At 41.4% G+C, this 24,997-nt stretch overlaps 2 protein-coding genes across 3 annotated transcripts; both read left to right on the top strand.

The window, feature by feature from the left end:
• The first annotated feature begins 3,250 nt into the window (after nucleotides 1-3,250).
• LOC103458746 (4-galactosyl-N-acetylglucosaminide 3-alpha-L-fucosyltransferase 9-like) lies at nucleotides 3,251-24,975 on the top strand. 2 transcript variants are annotated; one of them, XM_008399768.3, is made up of 3 exons: nucleotides 3,251-3,338; nucleotides 22,912-23,088; nucleotides 23,283-24,975. In XM_008399768.3, the coding sequence occupies exons 2-3, from the start codon at nucleotides 23,076-23,078 to the stop codon at nucleotides 24,368-24,370; spliced, it is 1,101 nt and encodes a 366-aa protein (XP_008397990.2). In that variant the 5' UTR covers nucleotides 3,251-3,338; nucleotides 22,912-23,075; the 3' UTR covers nucleotides 24,371-24,975. The 2 variants fall into 2 exon arrangements, with proteins under 2 accessions (XP_008397990.2, XP_081459529.1); XM_081603403.1 differs by lacking the exon at nucleotides 3,251-3,338 and adding an exon at nucleotides 15,717-16,657.
• LOC145550049 (4-galactosyl-N-acetylglucosaminide 3-alpha-L-fucosyltransferase 9-like) lies at nucleotides 3,278-10,724 on the top strand. The gene is made up of 2 exons (XM_081603406.1): nucleotides 3,278-3,338; nucleotides 4,984-10,724. Exon 2 carries the CDS (start codon nucleotides 5,790-5,792, stop codon nucleotides 6,780-6,782), a length of 993 nt encoding a protein of 330 aa, XP_081459532.1. The 5' UTR covers nucleotides 3,278-3,338; nucleotides 4,984-5,789; the 3' UTR covers nucleotides 6,783-10,724.
• Nucleotides 24,976-24,997: the final 22 nt, after the last annotated feature.

Genomic DNA, 24,997 nt, shown 5'->3' with positions numbered 1-24,997 from the left:
TATTAGAGCCAAATTTACACACACTGTAAAATAAGACACACAAAATGACATTAATTATTTTAAACCAGTCAGGATCAGCAAAATTATTTTATTTGCTAAGTGCCAGAAAATTGAGAAACATGTTGGTTTAGTTTGATTTATGAAGTAAAAGAATATTTGGTCAATTTATTTCTTAGAATCTTGGAATTTTTGTTTCAAGTGGTTTGAGTGCCTTTCAATGAGCTTCTCACAACAGTTTGCAACAATTGGGTCCCATTTCTGCTGACAGAGTAATTCCTCTTTTCCACTGAGCAGCACAGCACAGGTTGGTGCAATTCGGTATGCTATTTTGTCTGTTTCTGATAAAACCAACCCATACGCCACCATTCCTGGGCCCCCATGTGGTACAGCATAGTTTGTGTGCGATATCAGGAGTGTGGAGCCACTGGTGTCACACAAGACAGTGCAGATTTGTTGTCGCACTAGTGTGACGCAACGTTATGTGTTTGGGCGTAATCCCACCTGCCCACTGAGAGTCCAGCTGTCAGTGGACATGTTCTGCTGAATACGTCGGACCATAAGATGTCATACCAAACCACACCGACTCACGCCAAATTATTTAGTGCGTGGGCATAAATGAGGTTTGTAGCCTTGTGGCTTGCACACACTAGCTATGTTTCCATTCAATTGCCTCGTGCATTTTGAGCTAAATATTATAACGATGCAAAAGAAATGCAAATTAGGAATTTCCATCTCATCCACCAGGCTTATGCAAAGTGTAATTTTGCCATTTGCAAACAGGAGGAGCTTAATTTGCAAAGTGACATGGACCACACTTCTCAGAAAAATGGAAAGCTTTCAGGAATTAGTTGCTATAGGGCAAGTTATAATTGTTCTATCGTATCAGCATAACGGAGTTATGCTGACACAGAGATGCAAATCTAATACATGCTGACACTAAAACCACTAATCAGTTATGTGAGGTACTCGGTAAAAATGTCAGTGTTGAATTAACACCCAAAAGTGTCTGTGTGTCCAAGTCAGCTGGTGTTAAATTCAACAATACAGAGTGTCACATTAACATTTACAACGGTGCTGGTGTTAAGATATATTAAAAGTAACACCAGTGTAGTGTTGGTCACAAAATATAATGTGGTGTTAAAAAAGCAAATAATTGACCCACAAGGTGTCAATATCAATCAAATCCAGTGGAAAATAATCAAAACAATACACAGAAATGGAAAGTTTTACTTTTCTTAAACCCATTTCAGTATTATAGACCAATGTTAATTTAATTAAAAAATGGGTGTCAATCTTTTAACACTTTCAAAAGTGTTACTTTAACACCTGCTGACTTGGGACACTTATAATAGACACGTTTGGGTGTAAATTCAACACTGGCATTTTTACTGTGTAGAAGTTCATCAGAACTTATTTGGAATGTGTTTCCATTGCTCTTTTGTACATTTACTCTTTTTCAGAAAGCCAAAAATCACCTCAAATGAACATAAAAACTGTGAAATTGAAGAGGTTATGTCAAATGCCAAGACATAAACCTATAGTATAAAGCACAGACATGCACTTCAGTACACTGAAATACTTTGGTGCACATCTCTCCGATATACTCAGCTGGCGCACTGAAACCACTGCTGTTACCAAGAAAGAGCATCAGCAGCTATTCTCTGAGGAGTTTGGGTTTGGACACAGATATCTCAAGGCTTTCACAGTAGCTAGTACCTATCATTTGGAGACTGTCCTGTCTCACTGTGTGGTATGGAGGCTGCACAACAGCAAAGAAGGCTGTGCAGTGCGTGGTTAACTTGCCATCCATAGTAGATATCTACACCACCAGATGCAGGGACAGAGCCTCCTCCATCCACCGTGACAACACCTACATCATCCACGAAATGTTCCTTCCACTCCCCTCTGGAAGGATCCCACCAAGAACATCAGGACTGATAGACAGATTTACCCATATGAAGGAAAAAGTAAGAAATTATTCCTAAATGAATTAAGTTTCAACATGAGCCAGTTTACAGCAGTACAGGGGACGAAGAGCAGACAGTCTGTGGTCTCTTCCATCTGTGTTTTAAAGTTGCTTTGCTGAGCTCAGATAAGATGCTGCTGGAACTCGTTATATGTCGGCCATGCTTGCAACAAGAAGCACAAGACAGGCAGACGGATACACACACACACCTGAAAATTCCCCTGACTGATATAAAAACCGATCATTTGGACAAGCTTTACTTTCTGTTTTGTGTATTTTCCTTGTGAGCCTCTCTGGCTGAATAGAAACAGCAGCTATCTTGCAATCAGAAATGCCAATAAACTGATTGTTTCTGATCCTGAACTATAAAAATGTTAAATATAAAAAGCACACCCTTTCCTGTAAAACATAAAAGAATAAAGGACTGTACATGGGTAAATAAATCTCCTACTATAACCCCCGATGACACGACATAAACTTATCAACCTCACTATAAAGGATAAGAATCAAAACCAGTTGTTCGGGTTCTTGGAAGAAGGCAAAGTAAAAACAAAACATCAAACATGCTCCAAATGATATTCAAATGCTAAATGTCAGTATGTCTTTAGAAAGGTAAACAGAAAAGTAGACACTTTTAACTATACAGTTTTAAAGATAGTTAAAAGTGTAAGTTATCTCATAAACCGTAGCAATTCCGTACTTCTTCACCAGATCTGAATTCCTTCCCGAGTCACAGAAACAGGCTCTGGAGTCAAATCTGTTTACATTCATACTGGCTACACGTTTGTGCAGTTCAACGCATTTGTTTAATGAGCTGTAGAACCAGCATTTGTAAAGAAACATGGACACCTGTATTGACATCTGGTGTCTTACGAGAATGCACTGGAAACAAGCTGAAGTTTACTTTAACAGCGAAAAGGCTACAAATATATTTTTTTATTAGGTGAAGCGTCTTGTCAAACAGAAAACAACTACTTTTTTGTTGTGAATTAAAGTAGAACAGCTGTAGTAATGCTATTATACTATATGAACAGTGTGATGCCAAATTATACTGTTCTATACTGTTTGCAATAGAATTGGCAAACAATTATACTGTTTTGTTTAAATAAAGTGAATAAATATTCTTCTGTATAGATAAAAAAAATCACCACAAAATTATAGGACTTTACAGGTGGCATTATTTAAGGCACTGTTTAATTTTCACATCAAATTCACAAAAAAATTCACATCAGGTAGCTCCACCCTTTTAGCCTTGGGTGTGGACGGTGAGGAGGATGTTGTCCTTCCTGTTCCTCAAAATTTTTGGTGCATCATCATAAGTCCAGACAACTCTCCGAGGAGATATTTTGATCTTCCTTGACTGCCATCAAAGGTAAGACAAAAAAGTGGCGTAGCTTCAGAATCCTACAAAAGATTTGTGTCTTCTTTTCTTATTTTCTAAAACGCAGCAGAACTGCAGTAGATGCTTATGTTTTTTCTGAGCTTGATGCTGTTGGCATCTCCATCATACATAGCTACGAAGGATATCAATATTTATGTGTCAGTAGTGGATAACTTGCTTTCTGTGGTAAATGATTTGACTATCTTGGAGTACATGGGTTTACTTAATACTCATACTTTGAATTGCCTTGTTGCTGAAAATGTGCTATATAAATAAAATTACCTTACCTTACCTTAATAAAATTGAAAAAAATGCACTTAGCTGTTTTGGATTTAGCGTCTATCATAGATCATATGACAGCCACATGATACGAAGGTTAACAAAAACATAAAGCGGAAGAGTTTTTTAATGAGCTGCATACACGATTAAGTCAGTCCAGTTAAACCTGTTGAACAGTTGCTGTGGGTCCTTTTTGACTTGATCTACAAAACAGAATAGATTATTTATATAATGTCTGGGGTTTAACTTGATCATTAAAACATCTGGGCTTGGGTTTAAAGCTGTAACATTTATTTTTAAAAAAATTATATATATATATATATATATATATATATATATATATATATATATATATATATATCCATATTAAAGCTTGATGTCAGGAGGAAGGTCTGATTCGCCCTTCTCAATGTGCTGATGGTGGAGAAATTATTTACCATTCCAGAAATACAGTTTGTCTGCCATTATCAGTGGTCATGCTAACTAGCCTAAGCATTCGTGCCAGGTTCTGAGATGACGAACCAACCGTAGCGAAGCAGACAGAAAGGGGGAGGGCACGAGAGCGTGAACAAGAGGGCAACTGTCTGTTTCTGATTAAACATTAAACAGTTGCTCTTAAATTATCAAGAGTTCCCCTGCTTTTCTCACAACTTCCTCCTGGCCTGGGAATATTTCAATGGGAAAACATTCCCTGTTCTGGAGGTGTCTGTGTGCTCTGCTGCCTGCCACACAGAATACTGGAATTGCGAGCTCCACTTCAGCCAAAGTTTTACAATCAAGTAACGTTTCTCCAGATGAAGTGCTAGAAAGTCGACAAGACTCTTTGAAGAAGGAGTTTCCGGATCCCTCAAGCCCCTCGCTTCAGCAGGAAGAAGTCTTGCATCATGTGCTCTTTTTGCACCAGTGGTTCTCTAAACATCTCTTCAACATGCTGTCAACTCCCAGATAGCGAGACGCATGAGACCAGGGCAGAGATGAGGCTCTGATTTGATTTTTTTTTTTTTTTGATTGATTGATTTATCTACCTCCATGTTGTGTTCTGGGCTTGAAGTTGAAAATGTCTGTATGTCTGCACCAAATGGTCAGATGTGTAAATTGTAATCTGACCTACACCTACTGATTATTTGTCTCCATTTGTCTCTATTATGACATAGTGAGGTTTAACAAATGTATAATAAATATTTTTTGCAAAAGTTACACTCTGCAGTTTTAAGAGCTCAGAAAAAAAACACATCACTCATAACATCAATGTTTATAATAAGCTGTATGTAAATGTTTCTTCGCGCTTTATATAAAATCTTTAGACGTGTGGTGTTTAAAGTTTGTCCGTCTCATTTGTTTATGTTTCATGCTCAAGTGTTGGAGCCAATCTGAGGAAGACCTGCTAATTCAAGATTGACCAAACCTCTTCATCAAGAAAAAAAAATCTAATTGTCTTTAGGAGCAAAGCAGCATCTCTGAGTGTGGATCAGCATATTTGTTTGTGTTACGTTGATTTATAAGGGGCTTTGCGTGGATCTCAGCATGCTAGCAACAGGTCTGTAAAGCAAAGTCAACGAGGAAGTGTCACTGTTCAAAATGAACAGTGACACTTCATTTTGAACAGTGTCACTGTTCAAAATGAATCTTAATGTGCATCCTTGGTAGGATGCACATTAAGAGAATGTGTTTTACAGTTGGCCTAAGAGACATAAAAAAAAACAGTCATTGCAGTTACAGTTAGCTGACTTATGAAACGCAATCATTCATCATGGCTTTTCTTGTTTCTGTGCTCTTCTCAGGATAGAGCAAGCCATCTGGAGCTTTTCACAAAATTCTCAGACCGCTTCTACTCAGTATTTTTATCCTCAGATGTTTTGTGACTGCCTTTCTGATATATCATAAGTCATTCACCGGCTGGATACATGATCCTTTAAAGTCATCCCATTTGGCAAACTACATTCTCTTTAGCGCAAAGAATAAAGACCTGATCATTGACAAAAACATGACTAGTTCTTGTCTGGTTATGGCCCTTTAGAAAAGCATTTTGATTGTGTTATCATTTTCTCTCTTATTTCTGTGCTCTTCTCAGGACAGAGCAAGCCATCTGGAACTTTTCGCAAAATCCTTCGACCGCTTCTGTTCAGTATTTTTATTTTCGGATGTTTTGTGACTGCCTTCTTGATGTATTTTAAGCCATCCACCAGCTGGTTAAATGGTCCATTAGAGTCATCTGATTCCTCAAATCATGTCAAGCATGTTTTTGCAAAGAGTGACAAAAACATGACTACAGTTCTCGTTTGGCTGTGGCCCTTTGGACAAACCTATGAAATGAATGTCTGTGACTCTGCCTTCAACATCGAGGGCTGCTTCATCACAGCAGACAGAAATTTCTACAACAAATCGGACGGGGTCGTCATCCACCACAGAGATATTGCCGGGGACCTGTCCAACTTGCCAACGTCCCAGCGTCCCCCATTCCAGAAATGGATCTGGATGAACTTGGAGTCGCCATCAAATTCAGCCCAGCTTCCCGGGATTAATAACTTCTTCAATCTGACTCTCAATTACCGTCAGGATTCTGACATCCAAGTGCCTTATGGGTCTATTGTAGCAGCAGATACTGTGGAGGACTTTGTATCACCAAGCAAAAACAAACTGGTCTGCTGGATCGTCAGCAACTGGAGTCCCAATCATGTGAGGTCAAAATATTACAACGAGTTGAAGAAGCATATTAAAATTCAAACATATGGACGTGCCTTTCAGAAATCTCTCTCTAAAAATGATTACCTCAATACTATGGCCAGTTGTAAGTTTTATTTGTCCTTTGAGAACTCAATCCACAAGGACTACATCACTGAAAAACTCTACGCCCCCCTCTCTGTGGGCACAGTGCCGGTGGTTCTTGGCACGACCAGAGAAAACTACGAAAACTTTGTTCCAAGAGACGCTTTTATCCACGTGGATGATTTTAAGTCACCCAAAGAGCTGGCTGACTACCTGCTTCTTCAGGACAAGAACCAAGAAATGTACCTTGGGTACTTTAAATGGAGACGGCACTTTAAAGTATACAGAATCAATTCCTGGGCAGAGCGTACGTGCCATGCTTGTGATTATTTGAAGCGACACAAAGAATACAGGGCTTTTGAAAACCTCAACAAGTGGTACTGGGGATGATGGTATTGAGATGGGCTAGCCTGAGCTCAGGGTTACATGTTTTGTGTATTTTGTGCCAGTGTTTCATAAAATATTTTTGTGCAAATTAATTTTAATTAGTTGAAAACAAATTTTGGTCTCACTCTAAATTCCTTAAAAAAATAGCTATAATTTTTACACTCGCAGTTTATGTGACAGCATTGCATCATTTTGTTGGTTATGGGCTTTATTCTTTGTTCTTTTTATTGTTTTGCTTTTGGTAGATTATTAGTTTTTATTGGTCTAGTTTAGTTGAGGGAACAGGTCAGCGAGTTTGATGATAAAAGCACTTTTCAGCTTAAAAAATATTTTTACAGCATAATAATAATTTTAATGTGTCAAAACACATAAATTGTGAAGCGCAAATCGCCAGAGAATGTTTTGTCATGTCCTGGCTGCAGAATGGAAACTGACCAAGTTAAGCATGTACAAATAAATGTAACTTTCATCTTATTGTTCCTTAAAAAAGTTTGTTTGTTTTTATGTTATTGCACTTAAAAGAGATAAAGAAGGTAAGATAAATATTCACTGCAGACCTGGTTCTTTCTTCTTTTTTTGTGAAACAGCAAGGAAGTGCATTTGCACCTTTTACAGATGTTGCTGGGCTGGGCATCTCCACCAACAACAAAATAATAACAATAATAGCTTTTTATAAGTGTAACAAATGATATGGCACATTATTGTGCAAACTGTCCTAGGAAAATGAATAGTAACATTTTAATCAATGAGCAATGAAGTCTAAATTATGACAATATGCAACTAACAAGTAACTAGGAATAAAAAAATAAGATAGAGCTACTATTTTAAACTAACGCAGTTCAACCAGTTAGGCAGTGCGTGTGAATTTTTTAGGACTTCATAATTAAGCAGTGGTTTCAGATAAAAACAAAGATAATGACCCTGACAGTTTTCCAGTGATGCTGGAAAACTGGTTTTCATAGTTTAGACCCAGGATTAATGACTCTGGCATGCTACAAGGTAGATCCACCCATCCTTATGTACTTTTCATGGGTAAACCGACACCTTTGAGCAAGGGCGTAGGAACGAGTGTGTCATTGGGGGGGTGCATATCGGAAACCTGACAGATCAGTAAATAGCTTGAGCAGAATACTCGTGTAATACTGACGCATTACACGTCAGTAATGCGTTACTCTAATCTGACCCTTGTTTCAGTAACAAGTATTCTAACACGTTACTATTTACAATCCAATAATCAGATTAAAGTTATGCATAGTATAATGACCATCATTCCAGGATGAACACTCACTTTAGAATTTGCCTCACAACTAGAAAGCTAAATACTCTGGTAGCACAGACAGGCTAACAGATTCTGATGTTATTGGTCAAAAGACATTTGATTATTGGTCAAAATGCATTGATATAAATTGACTGGTAATTGAACTGGTTCTACCTCTTTCTAAAACCAAAGTAGAAAACAGCTCATAAAGTAGGACTCGATCGTTTTAAACTCAACACAGCAGTTTGACAAACAAAAATAAAATCTAAAAAACAAGTGTTGTTCTTCTTGAACAACTCTTCCTCAGTGCAACAGTTTGATCTGCAAAATAAATAAAAATGATACTTTTCACATCTGACACCTTAGCTCCTCACTGTTAACTCAGTCTCACTTTCCAGCTCTGCATTCAGTAACTTACCAACAGTGGTGGGAAGTAACGAAGTACAAGTACTTCGTTACTGTACTTAAGTACAATTTTTGTGTATCTGTACTTTACTTAAGTAGATTTAATAATGGGGACTTTCTACTTTTACTCCACTACATTTTACAGTAAGTATCTGTACTTTCTACTTCACTACATTTCTACAAAACTGTCGCGTTACTAGTTACATCCAAGTCTCGTTGCTCTTTTTTTCCGTTAAAATGTGAAGTTCAAGGATTTAAGGTGGCGCCGTAAAATCCAAGCAATAACGTGACTTACGTGTCTGTTGTCACCCATCGCCTCCACCTTTACTCGCACACGAAGCTTCAAGACATGCGCAGTGGTTTCCTCTGAGCGGGAGGAGATGTCCATCTAATGTCAGTAATATAATAGCGCTGCAAAAATTGGTATGGCGACAAGTAAAATAAGCAGCGCTTCGCTCTCACAAATGGTGGGGACAAGTAAAATGTTCGTTTTTGTGGCGCATCTGTATCTTATTTTGAAGGGATAGGTAAACGTTACCATAGCGACCAGCGTCAGAACGTTTGGGCTGCGGTCGAGAGGAGATGAGTAGAGCTTGAGTCTTAAGTCTGGTTTAGACAAAGATTTAAGAATTGTCAGCCGATTCTCCAAACCTCTGTGACCACAGAGCTGATAAAAGTCCAACAGGTTCGATCGGTTCGTGTGTCCAAGGCAGGAGCAACACGAACCGATTCCAGTCACGAACATCCCGATTCCAGAGGATAATCCAGTTAAACCCCCAACATAGCGGGAATTTAGAATAACCAAACACGGATAACAATGTAGAAGCAATAGTGATAATTTGTGGAGTCATTTTAAGAGATAAAAGACGTAACGAAAAGAAAAGGCGGTGGATAAAAGACGACGGGAGCAGCCGCTCTATTTGCTGCACTATGATTTGGAGGTGAATATGTTTTTTCATAGTTAACATTTTTAACTGAATAAACATAATAATGACCTTTAGATTTAAGAATAAACATTTCCACATATTAACTCCGATATCCACCCGACTCAGTTGCGCAATATGTCAGCTGTTTGGGATTCCCCTGTGTTCTTACGTCACCGCGCTTTTTGATTGGCGATGTGGAGGTTCCTCCACCTTTTCCTCAGTGTTAGTAATTATTTAAATGTTTTCATATAATATATTTTTCTTTGGTGGTGGTTATTGCATTAGGTTGTTCACTAATTTGGGTGCACACATTTAGTAAACACCTTATGTTTATTTAAGATCGTTACTAATTTTTTTTGCTGAGTTTAAGGACTGGCTGGCAGAAGGGGGTTGGCTGAAAAGAAAACCAGGAAGTGGAACAATCCATCAGGCTGCTGGAAGCAGGGGACTTGATGTGAAACAATCTGCCTCTCTCCACTAATAGCATAATTGCAAAAACCTTTTTGGTATTAGGTTATTTTGGTTTTTATAGTTGTGATAAAGTTAAAATGTTTTACTTTGAATTAGTCATTTATGTTTATACATTATTTGTCTTTGTCTCCTTCCCTACCCCTCCTCGTTTGTGTAGGCTAGCCTGTTTGTAGAAATTCCCCTGTATGTTCATTGTTAGGTCAGTCTTTGGTTTGTTACCTTGAGTTATGTTGCCTTAGTTGATTTCTTTTGGGCCCATTTTGTTATATATTTTTTAGACTTGTTGTTGAACCTTTTTGTTAAGATATTAATTGGAAAAAATAAATAGAACATATTTTTTTTATATATGCCTTTGTCCTTTTGTTTTACTGGTCGGACCGTCACAGGCGACCTGTCACATTCAGCAGGTCGTATTCTCGTTCCCAGACAGGAAAAAGCTCCAAAACTCCAAGACAACCCAAATTGGGTATATTCAGGATTTAGCGGGAACACTGGAGAGTTTTGGAGACGGGAAGAGACCGGAGAGCAGCGACGCTTTGGATTTTACTAGGAGTGTTTCGGATGAGTTTTTTAGACAATAAGTGTGTTAGTTGGAATTCGTGAGTGTGTGTGCAGTGTTTGTAGCAGTTTTGTTGGTCTGTGTGTCAAAATAAGCCATCGCTACATGGCTGCAGAGCCAGCTCTGATGCACGGAAGAGGAGCAGACAGCCCTCACCCCTGTATACCAGTAAAATGGTCCCACAAGGCATCAAATACAGAACACACACCCACACACAACAGGCTTCTAGTGGCTTTGATGTACCAGTGATGTCACTCATGCTCTATGACATCACTAATGACTCCTTTTAATGCCAACTCATTTGCTGTACATGTCAGAAGAAGAACACTGCAGACGAGATGGACAGAACACGAGAGCAAGAAAACGAGGAGCTTAAACAGACCGTCGAAGCCCTCCGGCAAAAAGTCGAGAGCTTAAACTCTCGCCCTTGCAGGCCTAGTAGCCTGCAAGCACAATATACCCTCCTGGAAAGCAAGTACAGCGCTATCCAGGAGCAGCTGGTGTCAGTTTCTGCACAGCTGGACCAGAGAGAGCAAGAATGTCAGGATCACCGGACGGAGCTAGAAACATCCGAGGAGAAGATAGACCATCAGGCTAGAGAGATGGACGATCTTTGGGGAGAGCTCGACAATCTCCGCGGCCTGCAGCGGACCAATCAAAGAAGAATCAAGATCCTGATGAAGCAGAAAGCAGAGGCGATGGACGAAGTTGTTCTGCTTCGACAAGGGCAGGCAGAACACAAGAAGCAGAAGCCAACATCAGCTGTGAGAGAAGTCGCTGCACGGACAGGCACAGTTTTAAAGACCATGTACCAGTCGGGAACATTGAGATATTTTGTCCCGTTATGGATATTCTAGTTCCACTGGGTTGGTCTTTAAAACTGGTGCTTTCTCTACGAGGGGGTACCCAAAAGTTTCCAGAATGACGCTGCTGTGCACGCAATTTTTGTAGTACACGATTCTACCGCTAGTTATTTGTTCAACCACGCCTTCTCAATCAATGTACCAAGCGGTGTTGATGTCGAAGGTTTCGTTTACCCGCAGTGAACTTTCTTGGAAGAGCTGTTTTGTCCAGCCGTCGTTTTTCTTCATGGAGAAGTTTTATGAGCAGCGCACGGCTGAAGTTTTGCTTCCTGCTCGGGGAAAGAAGCATCGGAAACCGTTCAAATGTTGAAGACCGCTTACAAGATGACGCTATGTGTCAAGCTCAAGTTTACTCGTGGTTCGCACTGCTTTAAAAATGGTGAAATGTCAATTGATCAACTGCTTTTTTCCGGCTTCACAGCACAGCTGTGAAGTTTTGCTTCATGCTTCGGAAAAAAAAGCAGTTGATGTTCAATTGACATTTAACCATTTTTCAAGTGGGTGAATCACGAGTAAACTTGAGCTCGACACATAGCGTCATCCTTGTAAAATGTCTTCAACATTTGAACGGTTTTCGTTGCTTCTTTCCCTGAGCAGGAACCAAAGCTTCAGCCATGCGCTGCTCATAGAACTTCTCCATGAAGAAAAACGACGGCTGGACAAAACAGCTCTTCCAAGAAAGTTCACTGCAGGTAGACGAAACCTTCCACATCAACACCGCTTGGCACACTGATTGAGAATGCGTGGTCGAACAAATAACTAGCGGACTACAAAAACTGCGCGTGCAGCAGCGTCATCCTGGAAACTTTTGGTTACCCCCTTGTAAATGCTGGCTTCTCGAGTCGCAGCTGGCTTCTCGAATCGCTGCAGTCTACCCGACTCGCTGGTGGCCGTCCTCGACTTGCTGCTGGCTTCCCGAATCGCTGCAGGCTGCCTGACTCGCTGGTGGCTGTCCTTGACTCGCTGGTGGCCGTCCTCGACTCGCTGGTGGGTCTCCTCGACTCGCTGGTGGCCGTCCTCGACTCGCTGGTGGCCGTCCTCGACTCGCTGGAGGCTCTCCTCGACTCGCTGGTGGCCGTCCTCGACTCGCTGGTGGCCGTCCTCGACTCGCTGGTGGCCGTCCTCGACTCGCTGGTGGCCGTCCTCGACTCGCTGGTGGCTCTCCTCGACTCGCTGGTGGCCGTCCTCGACTCGCTGGTGGCTCTCCTCGACTCGCTGGTGGCAGTCCTCGACTCGCTGGTGGCCGTCCTCGACTCGCTGGTAGCTCTCCTCGACTCGCTGGTGGCCGTCCTCGACTTGCTGGTGGCTCTCCTCGACTCGCTGGTGGCTCTCCTCGACTCGCTGGTGGCCGTCCTCGACTCGCTGGTGGCCGTCCTCGACTCGCTGGTGGCTCTCCTCGACTCGCTGGTGGCTCTCCTCGACTCGCTGGTGGCCGTCCTCGACTCGCTGGTGGCCGTCCTCGACTCGCTGGTGGCCCTCCTCGACTCGCTGGTGGCTCTCCTCGACTCGCTGGTGGCTCTCCTCGACTCGCTGGTGGCTCTCCTCGACTCGCTGGTGGCTCTCCTCGACTCGCTGGTGGCCGTCCTCGACTCGCTGGTGGCTCTCCTCGACTCGCTGGTGGCCGTCCTCGACTCGCTAGTGGCTCTCCTCGACTCGCTGGTGGCCGTCCTCGACTCGCTGGTGGCTCTCCTCGACTCGCTGGTGGCCGTCCTCGACTCGCTGGTGGCTCTCCTCGACTCGCTGGTGGCCGTCCTCGACTCGCTAGTGGCTCTCCTCGACTCGCTGGTGGCCATCCTCGACTCGCTGGTGGCTCTCCTCGACTCGCTGGTGGCCGTCCTCGACTCGCTGGTGGCCGTCCTCGACTCGCTGGTGGCCCTCCTCGACTCGCTGGTGGCCGTCCTCGACTCGCTGGTGGCTCTCCTCGACTCGCTGGTGGCTGTCCTCGACTCGCTAGTGGCTCTCCTCGACTCGCTGGTGGCCGTCCTCGACTCGTTGGTGGCTCTCCTCGACTCGCTGGTGGCTGTCCTCGACTCGCTGGTGGCCGTCCTCGACTCGCTGGTGGCTCTCCTCGACTCGCTGGTGGCTGTCCTCGACTCGCCTGTGGCTCTCCTCGACTCGCCGGTGGCTCTCCTCGACTCGCTGGTGGCCGTCCTCGACTCGCTGGTGGCCCTCCTCGACTCGCTGGTGGCCGTCCTCGACTCGCTGGTGGCTCTCCTCGACTCGCTGGTGGCCGTCCTCGACTCGCTGGTGGCCCTCCTCGACTCGCTGGTGGCTGTCCTCGACTCGCCTGTGGCTCTCCTCGACTCGCCGGTGGCTCTCCTCGACTCGCTGGTGGCCGTCCTCGACTCGCTGGTGGCTCTCCTCGACTCGCTGGTGGCCGTCCTCGACTCGCTGGTGGCTCTCCTCGACTCGCTGGTGGCTGTCCTCGACTCGCCTGTGGCTCTCCTCGACTCGCCGGTGGCTCTCCTCGACTCGCTGGTGGCCGTCCTCGACTCGCTGGTGGCTCTCCTCGACTTGCTGGTGGCCGTCCTCGACTCGCTGGTGGCTCTCCTCGACTCGCTGGTGGCCGTCCTCGACTCGCTGGTGGCTCTCCTCGACTCGCTGGTGGCCGTCCTCGACTCGCTGGTGGCTCTCCTCGACTCGCTGGTGGCCGTCCTCGACTCGCTGGTGGCTCTCCTCGACTCTCTGGTGGCTCTTCTCCACCCTATGGTGGCTCTCCTCGACTCTCTGGTGGTTTTCGACTCTCTGGTGGTTCTCCTCGACTCGCTGGGGGCTCTCCTCGACTCTCTGGTGGTTTTCGACTCTGTGGTGGCTCTCCTCGACTCGCTGGTGGTTTTCGACTCTGTGGTGGCTCTCCTCGACTCGCTGGGGGCTCTCCTCGACTCTCTGGTGGCTCTTCTCGACTCTCTGGTGTCTGTCCTTGACTCTCTGGTGACTCTTATCGGCTCTGTGGTGGCTCTTCTCGACTCTGGTGGTTTTTGACTCTCTGGTGGCTCTTTTCGACTCTGGTGGTTTTCGACTCTCTGGTGGCTCTTTTTGACTCTGGTGGTTTTCGACTCTCTGGTGGCTCTTCTCGACTTTGGTGGTTTTCGACTCTGGTGGCTCTTTTCGACTCTGGTGGTTTTTGACTCTCTGGTGGCACTTCTCGACTCTCTGGTGGCTCTTCACAACTCTCTGGTGACTCTCCTCGACTTACCTGACTAAAGTCTTGATCTACTTTAGCATAAATTCATCATTTGTGTTTTAAGAAGGGATGAAAGTTATCGATTGAGTTAATATAAAGTTGATTGATTGATAGGCCCGTCACAATAAATCAGTTCATTATATAGTAAATTAAAACAAACCCAATATTTTCAGTTTGCATTATTTATCGTTTTTCCAAAAACTGGATAATTCTTTAGTTAGACGTTTAAGACAATTTTGTTTCCAGAGATTTCATAATTCATTTTATTCGCTTTATGTATACCATTTAAAATGTTTTCCACTTCCAGCGTTTAAAGTTTATTGATCTTTGAGAATGTTCTTGTATTATGCCAACACCATTATATTAATTAAAAATGGTTTCAAAACAATATCATCGTTAATCGCAGTACCTTCTGGGACAATTTATCGTTCAGCAAAATTTATCATGAAGGGCTAAATTTTTCATAAAACAATAAATTTAACAAAATAAATTACCATTTTGTCTCATCTGTTAAATACAGGCTAAATGAACAGAAATGTCTTTATTTTTCTCATGATAGGTCCATGGACACATACTCCCGTCGATTTTACTGCAAGACTCCGCCTCCCCCAGTCTCACTTTCTTTTTTATTTTTTTATTGATTTTTATAACTTTGTATAAAACATCAACAGAAGTAAACAAAAACAACCCACCATAAATCAACGAGGAGCACTGCAGTATTCGCATAAAAACATACATGTAGCCTACATACACAAAGTACAGACAGACATTCCCGGGCCTGGTTCCAAGTAGTCAAACTGTTGGACAGCCAAGTGAGTAATACATAAGACTGAGATTCCAGATCCAACCATAAAGAGTTCCCTCTATTCATAAACCAATTTGATATGATTTTAAGTTGTGCTGACCAATAATAAAATTGCAGGGATGGTAATGATAGCCCTCCAAGATGTTTTGGTTTAGTTAATATAGAAAACTTGACTCTTGGCTGTTTATTGTCCCAGATAAAGCGAGATAAATAAGAATTTAGTGATTTGAAGTGTGCAGAGGATAAGTAGCAGGAAAGATTTTGCTATGAATAGTTGAGTCGCGGAAGGATGTTCATTTTTATAGTGTTAATTCTCCCTAAGAAAGAGGTTGGTAGGGAAGCCCAGTTTATTAAATAAATTTTTATCTTCTGAATTAAAGGTGAATAATTAGTTTCAAAGAGATAATTGAGATCAGGTGTAACAAAAATACCCAGATATTTGAAGCCTCTCATAGATGTTTGAAAGGGAGATTGCATCAACCTTTCTGGGGGGATGCTGAAAGGGGTGGCGACAGACTTTCCTAAGTTGATTTTGTATCCTGACAAATCACTGAATGTAGCCATAGACTCCAGGATAGCTGGAATTGATTTCTCAGGATTGCACAGATACAAAAGCACATCATCTGCGAGTAATGAAATCACATGGTTTCTACTGCCTATATTAATTCCAGATACATCTGGATTAGTCCTGGTGATCTCGGCCAGAGGTTCAATAAACAATGTAAACAATAAGGGTGAAAGGGGGCACCCCTGCCTACAACCGCTATGATTCTTGAAGGGCTCAGACATCAAACCATTTGTGTTAACTGAGGCTGTTGGGTCTGAGTAAAAACTTTTAACCAGATTGATCAAATTTAGGCCCAGACCAAATTTATATAACACCTGAAAAAGAAACGACCATTCAACACGGTCAAAAGCCTTCTCGGCATTGAGGGAAACAATTACTGTTGGCTCTTTGTGAGTATTAAGGTACTGAACAACATTAAGAACGCGTCGTATATTGTCTGTGCCATATCTCATCTTTATAAACTCCGCCTGATCTGGGTTTTTTATTTTAGGGAGGATGTTTTCCAATCTCCGGGCTAATACTTTTGCCACAATTTTATAATCGACATTAAGTAAACTAATAGGTCTAAAGGAGGAACAACGCAGGGGACTTTTACCTTCTTTTAAAAGCCAACTAATGGAGGAGTGTCTCCATGAGGGGGGGGATGCCATTTCTCAAAATGTCATCAACAGCGGGCATGAATATTGGTTGAATCTCAGGCCAAAATGACTTAAAAAATTCCAACGGAAACCCGTTGGGTCCAGGACATTTTCTGTTTGGCATAGATTTAATTTCAGCCCAAACTTCCTCCGGAGTGATAGCAGCATCTAAGAAGGCACGATCCTCTCCCGTGACAGAAGGTAGAGATATACTGCTGAAATAAGAGGCGACATCTTCTGGGTCAGCCACGTCCGTGTCGTATAGTGTTACGAAGAGCATAAGGTAGCCGTTGATGTTGTAACTGTTCTTTTTATTGCCGAGTGCTTTACGCGGACATGGCGGTTAAACTGTAAATAACGTTAAAAAAAAAGACAAACAAAACGTCAATACTTAATATTGCAATATTCAAAGGACACAAACTTAAACATAGGTTTACATCATTAATATATAACTCACCACCAGTGGTGGGAAGTAACGTTACTGTACTTAAGTAGAGTTTTCGTGTATCTGTACTTTACTTAAGTAGATTTAATAATGGGGACTTTCTACTTTTACTCCACTACATTTTACAGTAAGTATCTGTACTTTCTACTTCACTACATTTCTACAAAACTGTCGCGTTACTCGTTACATCCAAGTCTCGTTGCGCTTTTTTCCGTTAAAATGTGAAGTTCAGGGGTTTAAGGTGGCGCCGTAAAATCCAAGCAATAACGTGACTTAGTGTCTGTTGTCACCCATCGGCTCCACCTTTACTCGCACGCGGAGCTCCAGACATGCGCAGTGGTTTCCTCTGAGCGGCAGGAGATGTTTGTTTAATCGATAATAGCTGCATAAATCATAAGATATGGCGACATGTAAAATAGCAGCGCTTCGCTTTCACAGACGGTGGGACTTCGTACAACTTTTAGCGTCACTTGGAAGGAAAGCTTAAAGAAAGGTAAGATCTGTGGACGTGATGCTAGCAAAGCTAGCTGTTCAGAGACACATGTTGCATCTGATGAAAAAAGTTGTCACTCATGCGCTGAATTATTGTGTGGAGGTGTTGACTGAGGTGTCGCATATATGGGACAACGCTGTGACCAAAGTCTGCAATATAGTGATATAACATTCAGGAACGATCCGATTCTTCTGGACGGATCTTTACTAAGTCCTAAGGACTGAAGCCGACGAGGGTCCCCGTGGTCAATCAGTGTTGCTTCCTAAGTGGACAGTTTGATTTCACAGAAGTTTGATTTACTTGGAGTTATATTGTGTTGTTTAAGTGTTCCCTTTATTTTTTTGAGCAGTGTATGTGCTCAAAAAAGCACATACACTGTGCTTTTTTGTGTGTATTATATATATATATATATATATATAGTGATGTGATTACTAATCACATCACTAATTATGTGATTAGTCATAGATCCCATGGGTAGGATCATCAGGTGCCTAACAGTAATGCTTTTCTAATTTGGGAGGAAGCCGGAATACCCGGAGAGAACCCACGCATGGGGAGAACATGCAAACTCCATGCAGTTACTATGAACCCCTAGAGATCGGGCAGTAGACGGACAGGACGCGCTATGAAGTCCTGGAGAAGTGTATTGCATATTGCATTTTCAAAAGTGTAGTGGAGAAGTTTCCGACCACACGTCTGAATACTGGTGGCTGCTTCTGTGGTTGTGGCTGGTCTGAAACAGGTCCTAAACACGTGATTAATGATGTGATTAGTGATCCCACGGGTAGGATCATCAGGTGCCTAACAGTCATGCTTTTGGACTTTTGAGGGAAGCCGGAGTACCCGGAGAGAACCCACGCATGCATGGGGAGAACATGCAAACTCCATGCAGTTACTATGAACCCCTAAAGATCGGGCAGGAGACGGACAGGACGCGCTATGAAGACCTGGAGAAGTGTATTGCATATTGCACTTTCTACTTCACTACATTTCTACAAAACTGCCGCGTTACTCGTTACATCCAAGTCGCGTTTCTCTTTTTTTCCTTTAAAATGTGAAGTTCAGGGACTTAAGGTGGCGCCATAAAATCAGAGCAATAACGTGACTTAGTGTCTGTTGTCACCCATCGGCTCCACCTTTACTCGCACGGGGAGCTCCAGACATGCGTAGTGGTTTCCTCTGAGCGGGAGGAGATGTTTGTCTATAATATAATAGCGCTGCATAAATCATAAGATATGGCGACATGTAAAATCAGCAGCGCTTCGCTTTCACAGACGGTGGGACTTCGTCCAACTTTTAGCTTCACTTGGAAGGAAAGCTTAAAGAAAGATAAGATCTGTGCTAGCAAAGTTAGCTGTACTGAGACACATGTTGCATCTGATGAAAAAAAGTCACTCATGCGCTGAATTATTGTGTGGAGGTGTTGACTGAGGTGTCGCAAATATGGGACAACGCTGTGACCAAAGTCTGCGATATAGTGATATGACATTCAGGAACGATCCGATTCTTCTGGACGGATCTTTACTAAGTCCTAAGGACTGAAGCTTCACTTAGAGCCGTTCTTTGTTCTTGTGTACACTGCGGTAGCTATATATATATATATATATAGACATGTATTTAATCGCTGAATAAGTAAAAGTTGAACGTATGAACACAGAGCATGCTCATTGCTCATTGATTGATTTCGTCTCCTGTCATGGTGGCAAACATCGCAGCAGGAGGGAGGGTGAGAACAGTCACAGTGCTCATTCTGCTTAGTTACTTGTTGCGCCGTTGGACAGTGTTCATAGTTGAACGTTATTTACCGTTAATTGCGATGTTTCAGTTGTGGTTCTGACATGGGCAATATGGGCAACCGCCCAGGGCGTTATTTTTCTAGGAATAGCAGGAGACCTCTGCGGATTGTAGCACAGCGATGAAAGCAAAACAGAATGAAGTGAGTTTTAATTGATACTGGTTAAATTCATTTCAGCTCTTAAGTATTTAATATCTAGGTGTTTTTATGGGAATGTGGATCTTTCAGATCAATCTGAAAACCAATTTTGATAGGTAAACTTAATGTTATTGTGTCATTTAGCGCGGGGCGCTGGTCTTGGGTTCGGTGGTCTTGACTACAACTCTGCTACATGGCTCCTTGGTTGCATGTCCTCCACCCCCCCACACCTTCTTTACATCCCCTTTCAGTTGGATTTCTTTCTAAATAAATGTGACTAATGAAGTTTATGTTATGTTAGGACAGGAGACAAAATGTTTTCATCCCTGAAATTATGATTCATAGAATCACATATCCAAGTCTAAACTGTTACAGAGAATAAACACAATAAGAACATGTTTAATCTGTGGTAATTTTAATTAAAATGGCAAATTTCTGATGTATTAAAATTAAATACGATCGGCACACTTAATGATATTAGCGATTAGGTGATGCATTCAGCGAGTACTTTTACTTTTAATACTTAAGTATTTTTAAAAGCCAGGACTTTTTTACTTTTACTTAAGTAAAATGTTAATGTGGTACTTTGACTTTTACTTAAGTACATTTTTGACTGTGTATTTGTACTTTTACTTAAGTAAATGTTTTGAGTACTTTCTCCACCACTGCTTACCAAACATGAGCCATAAAAAACACTGAAGCAAAAAGCCTAAATGTTTTTATTCTCCTGTCATTTTCAGCTGCAAACATTTAACTAAAATATCTACTATTATGTGTTTCTGTCTCTGCCTCCTCTGACTCTCTGCAGCCTGATGTTCCTGCATGGATTCATGAATTTACAACAGACACTACAGTAATGTAGTCTCAGAATGTGAACTAAATATAAAAAGTATATTTTTATCATATAGAATAAGAATTTAAACAACTTAATTTTCAGATGTATACATTATTATACATCTCAACTCTATTTACTGTGTAGCAAAAATTTTCACTATTTTTAAACTTCTCCTCTAGCACTTTTACCCTTATAATGTGGAAATAATGAAAAAAATATTGAAACGCTGAAAGAAATCAACCTGACATCAGTCTTCACCTGTTCTCCTTTCTGGTTTTATTGAAATTATTATAATTTTTATATCTTCACACTCTGAAACTCCACCTGACTCTCCTATGTCTTCACTGACCTGCTCCTCTCAAAATAAAATTGTTTAGTTTATTTAAAAATTAAAAACAGTTAATACATATTTCAATAAACTAAATGAAGACCTCACCAGAGCTTCTTCACCTTTCTTCAACATCATTCTAGCACTGCTGTTCTCCTAAATATCTAAATAATATAATATTATATAATATAATATAATAATATAAATACACGTTAAGTGGTCGAGTATGATCAGGTGTTGCTCACTTTAAATAATAAAAAGGCTAATTTCGCTGCTGTTTCAGTCTCATTCTAAATCGTTGCGACTATACTAGCTAACTTTTAAACAAAGTTAGCAGTAAAACTTTGGGCATGTGACTATTCCAGAATTAAAACCGCTTAACCAAAAAGATTTAGTTCTATATATGACAGTAAACTGACAACAAGATGTTATAAACGAGCGATATTCATGGCAAAATTCCTGACAGACACGGAGTTTCTCTGACTCCGTCTGCTGCTGCCTTTACTCTGAGCCGTTCAGAGGGGGGAGGGGGAGGAAGCGCTCTGCTAATGCGCTGTGTGGGCCTTCAAAATAAAAGCACGCGAGTGGAAGATTTTAAAATTCTTCGCAACTGCAGTGAAATTATTGGGGGGACGAATGTGGCTCTCTCCAATATTGGGGGGGACATGTCCCCCCCAATAGTCCACCCCGCTTCCTACGCCTATGCCTTTGAGTTAATTGGGGATGAACCTCAAACACAGTTTTCTTGTAACACAAGAAAAATGTGTTACTCATAGTTGGCTTGGCTGATATCTTATTGGCATCAGTAAGATGTCAGTAAGTGCCACGCTCAAACAATTTTGTGCAAGTGGACATGATAATGTCAGACCATCACAGCGCTAATCAGGAAAGAGCAGTGTCACCCAGATGATCGGAAAGGTACGCAGGCTGGCAAAAGAACAAAAGCCAAAGATCTTGTGAAGATACAGGCTGAAGCTGCTAAGACAATGTGTCCTGTACCAACATTGGTTGAAAAGGACATTGGTTCTGGTGCAAATGGGACAAATCAGCAATCACCCTAAACATACAGCCAAAGGGCTTGAAGGAAACAAAATCAATGTTTTAGAAAATATGTATGACAGCGAGGAGGCATACCAACCTGGCTCAGTTATGCCAATTCTGTTAGGAGGAATGTGCTGCAAATCCAGCAAACAATTGTGAGAAGCTACAGGAAGGAAATCCATAACATTTGCCCCAAGTCTTACAACTCAAAGACATTGCTAACAAATACAAAGGAAATGTGTCTAAATCTCTGATTTTGAAGACATTAATTAATAAAAGCTCTGATATATCCCTTATCTCATTGTTGTGGCATTTAGTAAATAGAAATAAGTTGTATCTTTCCATCTAAGTTAAAGCAAGAGACGTTTGGTCTTATCTTACTTTAGACAGTGAGGGAAAAAGTCATATGTGTCTTTGTTAGGTTTATGTAAACTTCTGGTTTCAACTGTTTGTTGTTGAGAGACAAACAGAAGCTTTTAGCATCAAAAATGTGACCTGAAAACTAAGTTTGAGTGTTAGTATCAAAGAAATAGCCTTGGTAAGTTTATAAATATAAGAAATGGAGAAGAAGACAGGATTTTTATAAAATCCTAGTCTGATTACAATAGCCAAGTGATCAACTCAGAAATATTTCAATAAACTATTAAAACCTTCACGTGTTTGTCAGTTAATGATCAGTAAAAAAAAAAAATACCCTAATTTTGTCGGGATGACAGCATTTGTTAAAGTGCAAGTGCAGGCCTGCATGCTCAGGGATGCGTAGCTCTCTGTACACAAAACATCTTTACATGCATGTTTTCATGGTGCAGAAACCACTTGTGTAAATCTAAACAACCCACAGAATGTGAAAACGGTTAGAAAGGAAACTTGTCCAAACTTGATACTGAGGAACTGAAGTGATAATATTGAAATCAGGCACAGAAGAAAAAAAAATTGTATTGTTGATATTCATGATGTCAGCTTTGCAGAGTATAGAAGTCACATTGTATGGTAGTTTAACACTGTCATGAACAATTGTGTGCTGTTAGAGCCATATCGTCAGATTTCGGGGAGCAGACTCTGACTGCTTCACACTCACTGGAATGACATCAATGGAAAAAAGAAAAGAGACCTTGAGGTTCCTAACCTGTGCACCCTAATATTCCATAAACAGGCCAGAAGAAACTGATCTAAATATTTATCGTATCTGAGACTGTATGTCAAATTTTGACCTTGAGATATGTTGACTCAAATGCGTCATAAAAGGGCAGAAAAGTGATATATTTACACTAATGATGAGTGTAAGTAAACGTCAAACCAGAGCTGTATCTCTATATCCATATTAAATAAAATGTGCTTAATCTGTTATTTCTTGTTTTCTGTTTCCATGCTCACCTGAAGGTGGCATCGTTAAGAAGACCTGCAGATTTAAGATCAACGAAACCTCTGCAGATCATCAAGGACACATTTTCTTGACGCTAAAAACCACCTTAGCGTCTCTGAGTGCTGGCCAACAGATTTGTTCAAATAGCACCAATTCATAAAGAGTTTGTTTGGATCTAACCATGGAGCCAACAGGTCTGTAAGCAAAGTGAAGTTTTTCTTTTCTGAATTCATGTGAAAACAGGGTACATATTGAATGCAGCTGGGGTTTTTTAGTTATGTTAAAAATAAATTATTTTCTGTAAGAACCTGCAGTAATCAGGAATAAATTGATGAATATTGACAATTAATAAGTTTCATGTTTTTTCTTGTTTTGGTGCCCTTCTTAGGACAGAGCAAACCATCTGGATCTTTTCACAAAATCCTCAGACTGGTTCTCTTCAGTGTTTTTATTCTTGGATGTTTTGTGACTATCTTTTTGATGTACTATAAGCCACACACCGCCTGGTTAAACCATCTATTAGAGTCATCAGATTCCACAAAGAGCATCCAGCATGTTTATACCGCAACCAATGACAAAAACATGACTACAGTTCTTGTCTGGCTGTGGCCCTTTGGAACAAAATATGATACGAGCGTCTGCAGCTCCATCTTCAACATCGAGGGCTGCTTCGTTACAGCAGACAGAAACTTCTACAACAAATCGGTCGGGGTCGTCATCCATCACAGAGACATTGCCGGGGACCTGTCCAACTTGCCGAAATCACAGAGGCCTCCGTTCCAGAAATGGATCTGGATGAACTTGGAGTCGCCGTCAAATTCAGCCCAGCTTCCCGGTATTAATAATTTGTTCAACCTGACTCTCAATTACCGTCGAGATTCCGACATCCAAGTGCCTTATGGGTCTATTGTAGCAGCAGATACTGTCGAGGACTTTGTACCACCAAGCAAAAACAAATTGGTCTGCTGGATCGTCAGCAACTGGAGTCCCAATCATGTGAGGTCAAAATATTACAACGAGTTGAGAAACCATATTAAAATTCAAACGTATGGACGTGCCTTTAACAACTACCTCTCTGACAAAGATTACACCCCTACTATGTCTAGTTGTAAGTTTTATTTGTCCTTTGAGAACTCAGTTCACATGGACTACATCACTGAAAAACTCTACGCCCCCCTCTCTGTGGGCACAGTGCCGGTGGTTCTTGGCACGACCAGAGAAAACTACGAGAACTTTGTTCCAAGAGACGCTTTTATCCACGTGGATGATTTTAAGTCACCCAAAGAGCTGGCTGACTACCTGCTTCTTCTGGACAAGAACCAAGAAATGTACCTTGGGTACTTCAAATGGAGACGGCACTTTAAAGTAAAGACAGCCCATTTCTGGGCAGAGCACACATGTAAGGCCTGTGATTACCTGAGACGGAAGAACGAATACAGGGCATTTAATAACCTTAACAAGTGGTACTGGGGCTGATGGACTGCGCAGCACTCATCACCTCTCCAGAACGTACTCAGAGAAAAGTCAAACTGATAATTTAATGGAATATTTACATGAAGAATGCGAGTAAGCAAAAATGAAAAATAATGTAAAGTTAAATGTGAAGGTGGTTTAGTATTTTTGGGAACAATGTTTGTACTTTATTTAGATGTTATTCTTACATGTTTTATGTCGGATTTGCATGTCTAATGCAGGCTATATATCTTTGTGTGAAGAAATATTGAAGCCACTTTCATAATTGTGCACATGGGTGTGATAAGGAGAGCTGGATTGTTAACTGATCAATCAATTAATGATCAGTGAATGGGATTTTGTTTACATAGTCTCTAGATAATCTCGCAAATTTGCGCAAATTTGTTTCCCCATATGTAAAAGATGTTGCTTTTTGTAATATTTATCTCAATTGAAAGTGGAGATCCCAGCAGTGGGTGGAAGTTGTTGTTAACGCAATATTGTTGTTTGGTTAGAAGATGCACTTCTTTACTTTGCACTTCTTTTCTACAAGGGTCTGGTCCCTATTCAGTGTGATGAAGTTGCGACTGGATTTTTGAATAAATAAATTGTGCTGTATATATTTTTAATATTCAAATCTTATTGTAAGAG

This window comes from Poecilia reticulata, chromosome 22 (genome assembly GCF_904066995.2).
Source record: "Poecilia reticulata chromosome 22, P_reticulata-male-v2, whole genome shotgun sequence".
Lineage (NCBI taxonomy): Eukaryota > Metazoa > Chordata > Actinopteri > Cyprinodontiformes > Poeciliidae > Poecilia > Poecilia reticulata.
This window is presented reverse-complemented; position numbering and strand designations above follow the sequence as displayed.